The sequence below is a fragment of the Ixodes scapularis genome, unplaced genomic scaffold (genome assembly GCF_016920785.2).
Source record: "Ixodes scapularis isolate PalLabHiFi unplaced genomic scaffold, ASM1692078v2 PGA_scaffold43__4_contigs__length_2004386, whole genome shotgun sequence".
Taxonomy (NCBI): Eukaryota; Metazoa; Arthropoda; class Arachnida; order Ixodida; family Ixodidae; genus Ixodes; species Ixodes scapularis.
Genome location: NW_024609872.1, coordinates 1054850 through 1069081, shown reverse-complemented (window position 1 = coordinate 1069081; position 14232 = coordinate 1054850). Strand labels below are relative to the sequence as shown.

The window sequence follows — 14232 nt, the reverse complement described above, 5'->3', positions numbered from 1 at the left end:
ACTGTGAGACAGAGCGGCACGTGGACTTGACGAAGCTTGGGTCGAGGAATTGCCCATTCCCGGACATTCGTCACCTATTAGATGCATTGACGTCAGTGAACACGCCGTCGTCTGTGGTCCGCTTTCGGACAGTGAAATCGTGAAAGTGGTTAGGTCTAAGAATGGTCGCGTCGCTCTCCGTTCTGAGTGAGCTTCATAGGGCGCTTTTCCTTCGGCAAAAGGCACGCCGAAAGCACCCTAAAAAGATCCTCAATTTATGAAGCATGGTTACTGTGGCGTGCTCCCGACCAGCCATGGGTGCGCCTCCATCAGTGGAGATGTGCCACGGTACCCTGCCATGTCATTGGCACCTAATATGACATTTGCACGAAGTGTGTAAATGCAAAAATTTTACCCCGCGTGATGAATGCGCACCCCAAATATGTGTCAACTTTTCGGGATAAAAAGTGTGTTCATTGTGCAAGTAAATATGGTAGGTTTGCGTGGGCCATCACCTTTTCTCTCGAGACATTGCTGACTCAATGTTGTGTCTGCCACAGTACTGGATGCTGAGCAAGGAAGGGGAGATCCGCCGGGACGAAGCGTGCCTGGACTATGCCGGGGACGAGGTCATCCTCTACCCTTGCCACGGCTCCAAGGGCAACCAGCTGTGGCTCTACGACGACGTGGTCAGTATATCCCTTTCAGAGGACAGGGTTTTGTGGCAGCTGCTGGTGCTTTAACTTTCACGCTTTGAATGTCCTCCGGCACCGCGGAAAATGAAGTACCAAGTGTCTGTAGCGCAAAATGCCGGTTTAGTGTCAAAACATCCCCCATCTTTTTGCCGCAGAGTCTAGGCTCAACGAGAAAAACTGCAAATTTTAGCCGAAACCAGAGGATTAGCATGGAGGATTGTTACATTTCAGACTGCAGGATTCACTTTTTTGTTGTTTTTTTTCACCGCCTGCAATTACGCCATTCAAAATTTGAACCTTCAAACCAACATGTTTTCAATTGTCGTAAAAACTGGGGGGATCGGTGGCCAAGTGGTCTAGTGCACACCAGCTCGGAGCACGTGAAGCGAAAGCTCGCGCTGCAGAGCCCAGGGATCCTGGGTTCGAGCCCCACCCCTGCCCGTTTCGATCTGGATGAGAATCGTACCGGCGTGCGGTCGTGTATCACTACTGCGTGATGCACGTTAAAGACCCCAGGCTAGCGGCTGTACCGCACTGGCTAAATTTCTCATCTACAGCTGGGAGACTCGTCGCCCCTGTGAGGCAGACCAAGTTCTAGGCTGTATAAACACACACACAACCCAATTTTTGTCGTAAAAACTCTTTTTGAGATCAGTATTTTTATTAATGAGCGCGTACCTCAGATGCCTCATTAATTGTGGCCCATGTTTTGTCAAAAATCTAGGTGTGCATGAATGCCTTTTCAGTAGGTTGTGTAAATATTCAAAATTTGAATATGAATAGAATATTTTCCTTATTCAATATGTATTCGATTCAAGAATTGCATATTCAGAATGTCCTGAACATTCGGCCACGGCCGAAATATTTGTAAAGTCTACAGATAGTCGGACAGAGCTCCAGATATTTGGGTAAATAAAAAATAATATCCGTGCCGCTCGTGCCCTGAACGTTCTGAAGTATCTCGGGATGTTTATTCACTGAAATCTACACACGATGCATTAACTATCTGTTCTGTTTCCGTTTTTCATGTAACGCTTATCTGCCCCACAAAACAAAAGTAGTTTTGGTTTCTCTTTTTTTGTTTCTTTATCAGGCAAGTTGTGTACTACTTCTTTAGCTATATACATTATGTATTCCTTGCATAATAAAAATAGGCAAAACAATGAGCATATCTCTAGAATGTTTTTTCAAAGTATTTATAAATGTTTGGAAATGAAAGACAAAATGGTTATAAGAATCGCCATAGATAACAGCTCAGCTACTGAACAAGATGGCTATCACTGCTTTGTGTGCTTTGTTTGGCTATTCCTCAGCCGTGCTAGCTGCTCGAGATAATGAGGGTACTGCCCCTTTTCGAACGTGCTCTCTGAGTATGGCCTCAGCTGAAATTAATGAGCCACTGAGCAAGCAAGGAGCAAAAGCCGGAAAATGTCTTGTATGGCAGTACCACACAAAACCGTCGGATGTTGACAGCTCAGTGCAAGTCATAGAAAAGTGTTCTCAAATTTTAACAGGAACAACAATGCTCCAAAACCACCTGAAGAACACCTTTGATTAATGAGAGATCATAAAGAGCACGCTGCGTGAAGGGCTTCGGGCAGTCATATGGTTCAAAAGAGCAAGCAGCCCATGTTGCAAAAGAGAAAAATCCCTGTCAAAGCGACCATAGTCTAATTCTATTCAAACTGATGTAACGGCGCATGTTTTAAAAACCTTTGAGTGGTCAATGTTGCCCATCTTTTGCTGCAGCATTTCTCGTAGTATCAGTTCTGCTGGGATTTGGTTGGTGGCCACTTGTCACTATTGCCAGATCTTTTATTTTATTTAATTGCAAACTATTGTGTAAGATATAGAAATGCTAAAAGGGCGACGGACTAGTTGAAGGACGATAAACATCTATACAATGAATCGCCAACTAGCCCAATTGCATACCCTTCTACAAACGCTACATTTTCCAGTCTAGAAATGTCGTAAGGGTGGAAACAAAAAATTCAAAATTCAGACAGTTATTTAAGAGACAGCAGTGCCTTTTAGATGCTGAACAAAGGGCTCCAGTTTTTCTACAATTAAAAAGCCTACTGTGAAATCTCGTAAAAGCGCCCACCCAAAATGAAGAGATAAATGTTGCAAAATATTGGGTGGGTGATCTTTAGGGATGCGACAGCAAAACTTTATAAAACATTGGCGATAAACATCACTGATTCCGTAGATAGCAGACACTGCAAATTCGCATTCCATGGTGCAATAAACATGCGGGAATTCACTACAAACTGTCGTGTCACGGAATCAGATACCGCAAATCGCGGATGCAGGCAGTTCGCGGTTCACAGTATGTTAAACACTCAGGGAAACCTCTGGAAACTTGCTCATCACTGGAATGTACATCACACGCACACATCGCGTACAAGATACGCACGCGGGAACCCCCTACGAATTCGCGTACCACGGGAACGGATAGTGCAGATCACAGGTGCAGCAGATTCGCGTGTTACGGTGGGATAAACACGCGGAAACCTGCTGCAAACTCACTTACCGGTGCCGCAGATCACGTGGTTGATGAGATTCCTGTCGGACATCTTGTAATCTTTGACAAGAATCAAGGGGTGGGCGATGTTTCGAAGTTCTAAAGCAACGGCATTAAGGAGCTCATGTCGCAAAAAAGACAGCGTCGGTGATGTGGCACGGGAAAATCCCGATGGGCCAACAGGGTCATGACGTCGCAGCCACATGACCTCGCGCAGGGATTTCAAACGACCCACAACGCTCGCGTGAAACGTGACGTCACGCGTGGAATGAAAGTGATTAAAACATGACGTGTCATGCGTATTAAAAGTTTCCTCTTGTCTCAAACGATTTCACTTTATAAAGTAATTCACTTGCCTTAAAGGAAAAAAAATTTTAGGTGGAGGCGGTATTCGAACACACACCCTTTGGTTGCGAGCTAGACACGCTACCGATGTTTAGCTATCACGTTCCACTTTTAAAGAAGAAGCTGAAGCGTCCTCCTGTAATTTCTTGTTGGGGGGTTCATACGAGATTTAACGGTTGGTGCGAAATACAGCAGCACACATACGAAACACGAAAGCAACATAAGTTTGATGTGAAGAACAAGTATGAAAAGGGCAAACAATCTACTACCTTCAATCTCCAAGGGACCTCCAGGAATTGTTACGAAACAATTTGACAAAGACTAAATTAAGAGTTATTTTGAGGAAAATGCCAAAATCTGACGAGTTACAGGATTTAACTATTTCTTGCGGCAGTGTGTTCCGTTTGCTAACCGTTTTGGAAAATGGGAATACTGTAGGCTCACTATAATTCAAACTCGGATATTTCATACTTTTCGTTAATTCAAACAAATTTCAAAATTTTGGTTTTCCCGCTATGTCTTGAATGTATTCATAAGCCGCTTAATTCGAGCAGCGTTTTCGTGTAATTCATACTTTTTGTTTTCGCGGCCTCGTTGAATGTGCTTCTTTCCGAGCACCGGTGCACTGCAGAGAGGCAACACCCGCGGAGCTTCTTCACCGTGTACCGGTGCTCACTGAAAAGTGCACCCAGAGAAGCTTAAGCGGGGCACACATGAGCTATAAGTGGGCACCACGTGGCAATTTTCATGGCAGCTTAGTGGACGCTGCGACATGGCAGTCGACACTGCGACGTGGTGGCATGGCTCAGGTCCACATCACAGCATCCGTGCAAGTTGTTATGAAAACTGCCGTGCGGTGCCCGTTTTCATCGCTCATGTGCTCATGCTTAATAGTTCATATTTGATAACTTCTTGGCCTGATGAGAAAGACTAAATTTTTTTTAGTTGTCATGTGCTGTCTAGACATTCCACGATAAACAACATTTTTGAGAGATAAATAAACTTATGTCATACATTTCACAAATGTTTCATGTGTGGCATACCTGCTTATGATCAGTAGGCCTATGTAGAGGAAATCATCAAATATCTGTTTTCTATATGTAGCCGTTTATATGGTAAATCATAAATTTATCTTGCGTCATATTTAGATGAATTTCTGATAATTCAAACTCCTGATAATTCAAACAAAATGCGTGGCTTCCTGGAGTTCGAAATAATGAGTCTACTGTACTTGAAAACATCCATTCTGAAACTACCATGAAATCCCGCGTGAAAGCCCACCCACAGTGGAGAGGTAATGAGATAAAATATGATGTAGGCGATCCTTTGGTGGCGGGCATTCGTTCTGGATTTTGCGGTAGATTTAGTGAAAGCCCCACTGTTTGAATGGCTGAAACGACTTGGTGCTTGAATGGCATATTGACTCGAGGCCACGGTGCAAGAAATATTTTGGTTTGGACCCCACGCGCATTGCAGCTGCCAGATATATCTTCTCCTTGAATCAGTTGCAAGTGGCGTTACCTAAAATGGCATCCAACGAGGTCAGATGCGTCGAGCAGAAAGCGTGCATTTTTCTTGTCTTTTTTTTCTTGGTTGCGTTGTCTGACTGGCGGAGACGCTGTCGGCGTATGGGCGCATGCAGATAGGACTTTGGGTCGATCGCGTCGGTGCGTTTGCCGTGCCGCCTGTTTTCCCCTGAGGAGTACCTCACACCATGCTTGAGGCTCAGGGCAATCTCTGGGCTCTCCCGCAGAGCCACACGATCCAGCACGGCAGCAGCCACAAGTGCCTGGAGATGAAGCAGGACCGAGAGAAGGTGTCCATGGAGACGTGCAACGGGAACCTCAGGCAGCACTGGATCTTCCAGAACTACAATGCCACAAAGGCCGCCGACCAGGGGAAGGGCCTCTGAGGCAGCCCCGCCCCTCTCGACGCGGCCTCCGCGCCGGGCGGCGGGACGTCACGGGCCGGGTGCCGCATTTGCTCGACCGTGAGTGGACCCTCCTCGTGGGAAGGAGACCCCTCCGTCTGCTCCCACGCGAAGCGCACGGGGAGAGAACCAGTTGCCGCAAGTTGCGGGCAATCAAAGTTTTGGCCGAAGGACGTAATCTGCGCTTAGGTTCACAGCGCGCAAAACATTGAGCATATATATTCGAGAATACGTGGCAGCGCTTGAAGACAAGAACAAAAGGGGGAGAACTGGATAACACTGCATGCTAACTTTCAACCATCTATTCGCAGATCTATTTATTCCTACGAGTAAACAGTTGAAAGTTAGTGGACAGTGTTGCCCAGTTCTCCTCCTTTTGTCCTCGTCTTCGAGCAATACCTTAACTACTCTCAAACCCAGCACCAACTCCGTACAACAGTCGGCACTGCTGAGCCTATAGTCTGTTACAGGTTAAGAATAGCGGCATACACCCCTCCCACGAAGCTCTCTGCTCGCCATGGTTGGTAGCTTCCTCCTCTCCAGCATTCACTGTGCTACATTTGAAAGAGTGGAAGGGTTTTCTGGGAGGAGCTTGGTCCCTTTACTCTTAACCTTCAACAGATTAAGGCATCTAAGCGCAGATCATGTTCGTCTCGGTGTTTGTGGCAACTGGCGCTCCACGTGCCTTGTGGAAGCATAGAGGTATGGGGCCGCCTTTCCTCCGAGTCTATTCACATTTCGCCTGCCTCGTGGCGTTCTGGCGGTCGGCACTGAGAGCACATGTTCCCGAAGGCATCTCTTCGCTTCGTCCGCCACCGCTTCGTTCACGTCCTCTCTTCGGCTCGGCAGTCTCCGCGTCATTTGGAAGCCGGAGAAGGCCAGAAGCAAAAGCCGGACGTCGAGAAGAAGCACCGGGAAGCGCCAGTGGTCGTTCCGGTAACCACAGTCCTTCCTCTGAACTTTTGGAAGCTCTGGATGTGGACTATCGAAAACTTTGAGTGCACATGGGTGTGGGGGTGTCGCTGGGTGCACCGCGAAACCGTCCGGGGGTGGGAGACTCGAAGGCGGAAGAGGACGGAAGAAGAGGGATTTCCACGAGAAGAGCAAGTGCCAAGAACCGTTCCCCGAGGCATTGCGGGCAAATCAAATCCACAGCGAACAGCACAAAACTTGGACCCAAGAGCTGCACAAACCAAGACTGCCCCGGAACAGTGTGCTTTGCCAACAGTGCCTCTTTCGGACCTGCATCGTTTTTAATTGTTTGTTTTATTGTTGCGTTTGTTGAGCGTGTGCCCTTGCCAGGCAACGTTGTATGGACCTTGTAACAAATTGCAGCCCCTAGGAACCACAGGAGTTGGGAGCTTCTGGGCTGCGACAAAGGATGAGAAACAGTGCACAAACATCATTTTTGTATTGTGAACCATCTAAGTTATGCTAATGCTGTTGAGCTGTTCCATATTTTTTTTTTTCTCGCGCTACACATGTATTTGGTTTCAAGTTTGGGGTGGTGTGGTGTGCATCTGATACTCTCCTTTCCAGGAAGGTCTTACAGTTTTGTGGGGCTTTTGTTTCGTTTTGTGTCGTTTGGGGGGGGGGGGGGGGGGGGCGGTACCGGGTGCACTGTCGTGCGATGTGGTTAAACCTTTTGTTCTGAGGTGAAGGAAGCTGTTTTACTGTGTAGCACTTGTTTCTTTCGTTTTTCTGGTTGAACTTTCAAAAAACTGCATTCCATCCTTCTAGTCAGCTCAAGCATTCCAGTTATTTTTGCTGCACGTGTGCATGTGTGTTTTCATTTCTAAGAATGAAAAGAGAAATGCTTTTGGACGTCAGATATTCAAAATAATTGTGCCTTACTGAAAGTAAAAGTTTGCAAATGGTTCACTTTTCATTAATAAAACTGTTACTGTCCTGCACTTTTTCTTTTTTTGCAATTTTTTGGATGGGTAATTAACTGCTGGAAGAATCAGTTGTTAGCGTTTGTGTCAACCAGTCTCGCTCTTCATCCGTGTGTACAGTCGAACTCGGATGTATAGAATTCAATGGGGATCGTAAAATAGTTTGATATATCAATAATTTGGTATACAAAAATATATTAACTTAACTTGAAGGGACACTGACAGGGTATTTATGTGCGCCGAGCTTTTTTAGTTTTTTTGTGACATATGAGAGCCCAACTACCCAGAACAGAAATTGCGGCTCGAAATTCGGTTTCTTTCCGTCCGAAAATTGCCGATCAAAAACTGGCCGGTTTGAGTCGCGCTCACTCTCTTTTCCGTGGTCACAAGCCATTTTCTAAGGTTTAGACACAACTACCAAATTTAATCAAACTCGTTTGTCATTGAAGGCACACATACAATATTAAAAACAGAAAAAAAAAATATGAAACCCATTTTTTGTGGCTTTTGAAAAGCTGCAAATACGTTGATTGAAAAGAAAAAAAAAGTTGCTCCGAGAACCGGAAGCATTCTGTGCGTTCACTGTGTAATTCTCAACATGGCGTCGTTTTGCGGGGATGGTGATGGCAACGGACAATGGGCGTGGAACCTCTACTTCAGAACTGTCGTTCGCAGTACCGGCGAATTCTGTCTTCGTTTGAAAGAGAAATTTTGGACCGATCAAAAGAATTGGTATTCATCCCGTACAGCACGCCCGACCACCAAGCCGATTTGCACAAATACGTCGCCGACCCGTCGCCCCCTTCTCGTGCCTGAAGACGTCGCTCGTGCAAACGTCGAGCATGAAGTGCGTACCTCGAGTTGAATATGCACGCGTACGATTTCTTCACTAGGTGCGAATCTGACCAATGCGTGGTGCTGCCAGACTTCGACCTGGGAGTGCCTTTGCTGGAGGAAAATCGGCAGCAAACTTTCCAACCTACAGTTATTATTATTATTATAATAATAATAATAATATTAATAATTTATGGCAAATGAACAAAACATATGTTAGGTCAGACCTGCCTAAGCCACATTGGGCTTGACTGGCAGCTTCTGACTATCAGTGAAACAAGCCGTTTGCAAAATGAATCATGTAAAGTAAAATCCACACAAAGAAATTAGAATAACGAAAGCAAACTAGTGAGCTCTTTCGAATTAAAATTTCTAAGAACTTTCTTGAGCTTGTATTTTGTTCTTAAATTTAGAATACTAGAAGGTAGTTTGTTCATAAATGCTTGTTCATAGTAACTCCGAGCTCTTTTTCCAAATCTTGTCGAACATTGAGGTATCCGGTAGAGCTCTTTAGGCCTAAGAATACAAGAAGGTATACATACGGAACTTTAAATTGACTATCCCGAAAATGCCTATGAACAACAGTTTCCATCAATAGCGAGTTAAAATCAGGCAAATGTAGTACTTTAAACATGTAAATGTCCTTACCAAGGCATAAATCATAGGAAATGTTCTTTAACAAAAAACGCAGAATCGAATTAATTCTCATTTGCCAACGCAGCTGAGCACAATGACCATACACGATAATACCGTAACGGAGCACACTGTAGACAAGAAGATGTACAACAATTTTTTGAACGGAGAGTGGCATAAAATATCTCGTGTTGTATAGCAAACACAACACTGCTCGAATTTTCTTACACACATGAGCAAGATGAGTGTTCCAGGTTAGGTCACTGTCAAAGAATATGCCAAGATATTTTATAGAAGATCGATGTATGCTGTATAGGCTCACATGCACATGATGGACATTTAGACGTATGTAACCGTAAAGAGGAGGTCATAACTTTTTTGAAAGGATTGTGGAAACATATTAACTGCGTTTTGGATGCATTAACTTTAATTAAATTAGCCTCAAACTAGTCCATAGTTTTAATTGCCACAGTTTGTAAAGACGAAAAGGCATCTGAATAATTGGACACTCTAGATAGAATAACGGTGTCGTCAGCATATTGAAATAGTGAAATCGGTACCACCATGGAGAGGTCATTAACATAAAGATTATATAACAGTGCACTTCAGACCGAGCCCTGGGGGACACCCACTTTGATTGAAAAGAATCCGCTTTGATACCCAGCAAACGAAACACATTGACCGGCTGCATTATTACTAACGAAAGTGTTTCCCCAGTAGCTCAGTGGAAAGATCTCCGCTTCACACGCGGCAGAACCGGGTACCATCCCAAATGTGAGCGTGCATTTTTTGTTTGTTATTTTGAAACATTTTGCGATACTTACATTGCTTTTTTTACAATTATCACTGAAAAAGAAAACATGTTGTGAACGAAACGTTGCTGAACTAAACGGCATGGGATTTCCTTTTTGGCACTTGCGAACTCAATGTAATCACTTTCCACAAAATGCAAGGAACATATAAATCGGATAGCATCTGCTTTCCGAGGTGCCCTTAAATGTTCTACAGGAATTGCAGCCAGCCATTGGTCCCGATCCTGTTGATCTTTCGGAAACTTGTGCAGACTCTGCCACACAATACCACTTTTTTTGGACGCAGGACATCTGAGGCAGCTCTTCACGCAACATCTGGGGGTATTCTTTTCGGAGCCGATAACGGAAGTTCACCACGGGCACTCACTACTCATCTCCAACTCTTGAATGCACAAAACAACTCATCTTAAACAACTCATCTTAAAGTGCACTACAGCGAGCGGAACACACATAGCTACAAAGGAATCACACGGCAAATGATTCGCTGCCAAACATGTCAACTGCTGTGTGCAAAAAAAAAAAAGTTCATTTTTAGACAGCCCGCTTGAACCGCAAGCCTGCCATCCCGTGACGTCATGGCAATGAAAAGCGCAAGTATATTTGAATCTTGGTTTTGGCGTCATTTTCAATTGTCGATTTCACAATAACTTTTTTGAATTTTGCGATGGTAAATAGCATACCGGAAAGAGTAAAAGATGGCGATTTCGAAAATATAGTTAGGTGGGGTTGCTCAAAAAATCGCTGGTCTCTTTTCTGCGAACACGACAGTGGTAGGAATGTTGCTTGTGTCGAGCTAGAGAAGCCATATTGGGGGCTACTCCAGCTACGTCCACACTGGCTTTCATGACGGTTATGTGCAATGCAGACATCTTTCACAATTTCAACCGAGTGCCTAGGCAAACACAGAAGCAGCCATATAAGACAATCGGGGGAGGACGCCAAGTTGTACAGGCTACGGAAAAAGGACATAGTGCAGCGAGCTATCTAATTTGGGGCGTTTTTTTGTTGCAGGTGACTAGCATTGCAGTAGAGAAATATGCAAAATAGTATAATGTTTGCATTAGTTACCTAAATTAATGGCGGGAATAACTGGCCTACATTTCCACCGACTGCATTTCTCAAAGGCTAGTTACCCTTTGAGAAATTCAGTCGGTGGAAATGTAGGTCAGTTATTCCCGCCATTAATTTAGGTAACTAATGCAAACATTATACTATTTTGCATATTTCTCTACTGCAATGCTAGTCACCTGCAACAAAAAAACGCCCCAAATTAAAAGGAAGTCTGGCTGCATTTTTAACACAGACATCAAGTCCATTACGAAAGGCCACCTGTGCCATCCACCTGTTCGTAAGCGAGCTGGAGTTCATCAAAGCACAACCAAGAATCTCTTAGAAGTATTTGGTTCCTTCCTTGTCAGTAGTTATTGAATGAAAACAGTGCAGCGGTGATTACCATATCAGCACAGCCTTGCCACTGGCACTGCTGTCCCTCGGGTGGTACATATTTCGCCTGCACGACATGGCCTGCAAGCCACATATATCCCTAAAAGAAAGCTGCATAGGATGCACTTACCGTGGCTAGAGTTGCCACCCAGAGAGCTTGCACAAACCCTCTGCATGGCACGCAGTGCTATTCAGAACAGAGCGGCACTGGCTAGCCAGTTGCTGCGAAGGCTTGTAGTGTCTTGCTGCTGCCTTGGAAAAGCTGTAAGTCACCTCTTTCACGCCTTGTGGTACCCATCAACTTCAAAAGAAACGCTGATGAATCGCGACCAGCTATAACCTGTCGTACACGGGAGAAAAAGGTGTGAATGTGCAGTCTCCTATCTGTTTGCTTTTGTCTCGCATCTGAGTTTTGTTTGAGAAGAAAACAACAATAACGCTTCTTTCACAGTAATATGCAAAAGAAACAAGAACGGCTCGGCTATTAATATAGTTGTGTGCAGCAAAGGCACGGGTGCTTGTTTCTGCAAAAAGGGCGCTTTTCACTGTCAAGAGTGTATAGCACGCCTTCGAGAGCACTCTCGTACGGCGAGAAATTCATGATATACAGGGTACGATCGCAGGAAACCTCGCAGGGGCAGGGGTGCTATGTTGCAGGTGCACCAGAATGTGAAACTAGAGGTGGTGATAGAATTTCATAGCTTGAAGAATATGATGTTACTTGGGTCAAAATATAGAAACGAAAGCGACCAACTATTTGTTGTGATCGGGGCATTCGATCAGACGCGGGTTGGTAAATAGTTGAAAAACACGAAATAAGAATAAAGCTATACGCGCTCTGTAGTGCACTTCGGTCGCAAATGGATATACGCACTACGTGAAGATCGTGTAAAACGAAGGGTTACAACGAGTTTTCTAAGCGGTGGCATAGCATAGCGTAAAGATTCGTCTGGCGTTGCATTCCGCTTGTACTCCCTCCCTCCCCCCCTTCTCCTCCGCCGCCACTGGACGCTGAATCGAGCTTGTTTCTGGACTGCGAGAGCCGCAAGTTACAAATCAGTCGTCATGAGTAAACTAAAACGCTGCTCCAGAGGCACATACGGTTTCACGCACATTGCACTCGCAAAACACATCCACACGGCGTCGAATCTTGATCGGCATCCAAGCGTGAGAAAGCACAGAGACGCGGCACTTCGGCATGCCAAGGAAGCTCACGCCGCGATACCGGCGAAACTTGCTTTCGACAAGTTCTGCACTTTAACTGCGGCACTACACTCTCGTAAAATTGTCCACGTGTTCTCAACAGCAAGTCTCAACGCTTACATGGGGTTTTAAAGAACTTCTTCGGCGAATGACGCCGAACGAATAGAAAATGCGTTTTCAGCACGCTGCCGCCAGCCTCCGCAACGCTCCAGGAGCGCAATTTTTTTTTAGATGCAAGACAGTGAGCGCGGCACCACGGGTGGTTCCCTCGGAGGCGATGCCGGCAGATCAAATACAAACGGGGAATCTTGCCAAATCTTGTGCTAAAAATCTTATGTTATAACAATTGCTGGTGATTTCTTAACTCAAATCAACGAGGTAGACTCAATTAATGAAGCGGAGTCCATTACCTTCCACGTTTAGTTTCAGTTTCCTTTTTACTGTAGTTCTACAATTAAAAAGTATTTAAAAGTAAAGTTAGGAAACTTTACTTGCAGCTCTTTTTTAGCTCTCCCAAAAATATATTTAGTTGGAAATGTTCAGATTTTATTGATCTACAGTGCCACCAGATTGGGTATTGCATCATGGCGGCCAACACAACATTGATGAAAACGATGAAAACGTGCTGAACGTCCTCTAGCGACTCCAGCCCCCCTAGCGCTAGCTCTATGGCTCTCCAGCTCCCCCAGCGCACCCAGCGCATGTCTTGCATGTGGTGGATTTGGGTAGTGATCAGTTGGCTCTACAATCGCTATCGCTACCCTTTTTCCTTGCGGCCGCGATTACAGTGTGCGCTTTTCTTTCGTGCTAGCACATTTTAATGCTCGAAATAATTGGCGTCGAAATGTGGTGAGCCCCTTCGTCGAGCGGACGGTGTGCGGTCGAGGCTGCGTTGTGAACCTGGTCCGGATTCGTGCGCCCTAGTCGCCGTGCGGAGCGGCCGACGCGCCGGAACGAGCAATGGAGAACGCCAAAGACGTTGAGTCATGCGACGAAGGCGTTCACAGCCCTTCCAACGGCGAAGTCGACAAAGACGACTCCGGCAACGACCACGACGACGTAGACAGGTGGGTGCTTTGGCGGGGCGGGCCGACAGGTTTTTCGTTTCGCCTACATGGCTGGACGCGGCGCACGCCGCCGCTGCCTTCGACAGTTGGGGCCATCAGGGCTCCGTCAAACAGTTGAACAAATTGGATTATAATCTACGAAGCTGCGTGTAGAAGATCCGTGCTGTTACCTCCAGCTTCGCGTACAGACGAACGCACCCGATGCCAGCCCGCTGCGCTTGGGGTTTTCAGCTTCGTGGTCTGCAATTAGTCTAGTAGGAGGCACGCCATCGGCGTAAACTACCCGTCCAAAATCCGGCGGCATTGTGGTATCTTTTTCGGGAACGTTGCTTAAACTATACCTTAGCTCATTGAACGAGTACACAAGCCGGCTGAACTGCGTCATGGACGCGGTTTAGACGGAAGCTACGAAACCCAAAGTGGAATCCACCGGCGGTGTAGTAAGGAAGGAACATTCGAAGCTCTCGGTTGTATATCCCTCGCGTAGTGCGTAGCGTCGCGGGAAAAAGCCTTCTCGAGTTTCTAGCCACGCTGTGCCGCCGGCAGGATAGGCCAGCGTGTCATTGGCCATGTAAGGAACGACCTCGAACCGTCCAGGATCAAGCGCAAACGCCCTCACGGCATAAATCAGCAAGCCCAGGGTTGTGTTTCTGGAAGGCACGGTTACTGTCTGTTACTTCCCGTTGTTACAATTGTCAAATTCCAGAGTGTCCCCCACTGAAGGGGAAAAAGAATGTGTAAATTAACCTGTTTGAAGGCAAGGAAAAGACTGACCCACAAGGTGTAGCAAAGATTGGGGTGCACACAGATTCTCCTGCTGTTATTTTTGGGCTGTTTGCACATGCCCAATAGAATGGCCAAGGGTCGGTGTG

At 45.8% G+C, this 14232-nt stretch overlaps 2 protein-coding genes across 2 annotated transcripts in view; both read left to right on the top strand.

Moving 5' to 3' along the window:
- LOC8029078 (putative polypeptide N-acetylgalactosaminyltransferase 9) overlaps positions 1-7386 on the top strand; it is a 139547-nt gene extending 132161 nt beyond the window's left edge. Inside the window, 2 exon segments of the mRNA XM_040500216.2 lie at positions 540-668; positions 5297-7386. Of these exon segments, the coding sequence (XP_040356150.1) occupies positions 540-668; positions 5297-5455 (288 nt within the window). The 3' untranslated portion in view covers positions 5456-7386.
- A 5569-nt stretch (positions 7387-12955) lies between these two features.
- The window catches only part of LOC8029077 (glycylpeptide N-tetradecanoyltransferase 2), a 47856-nt gene continuing 46579 nt past the window's right edge, over positions 12956-14232 (top strand). The window contains exon 1 of the mRNA XM_029979147.4: positions 12956-13360. Coding sequence (XP_029835007.1) covers positions 13254-13360 — 107 coding nt within the window. The 5' untranslated portion in view covers positions 12956-13253. The remainder of the gene's footprint in view (positions 13361-14232) is intronic.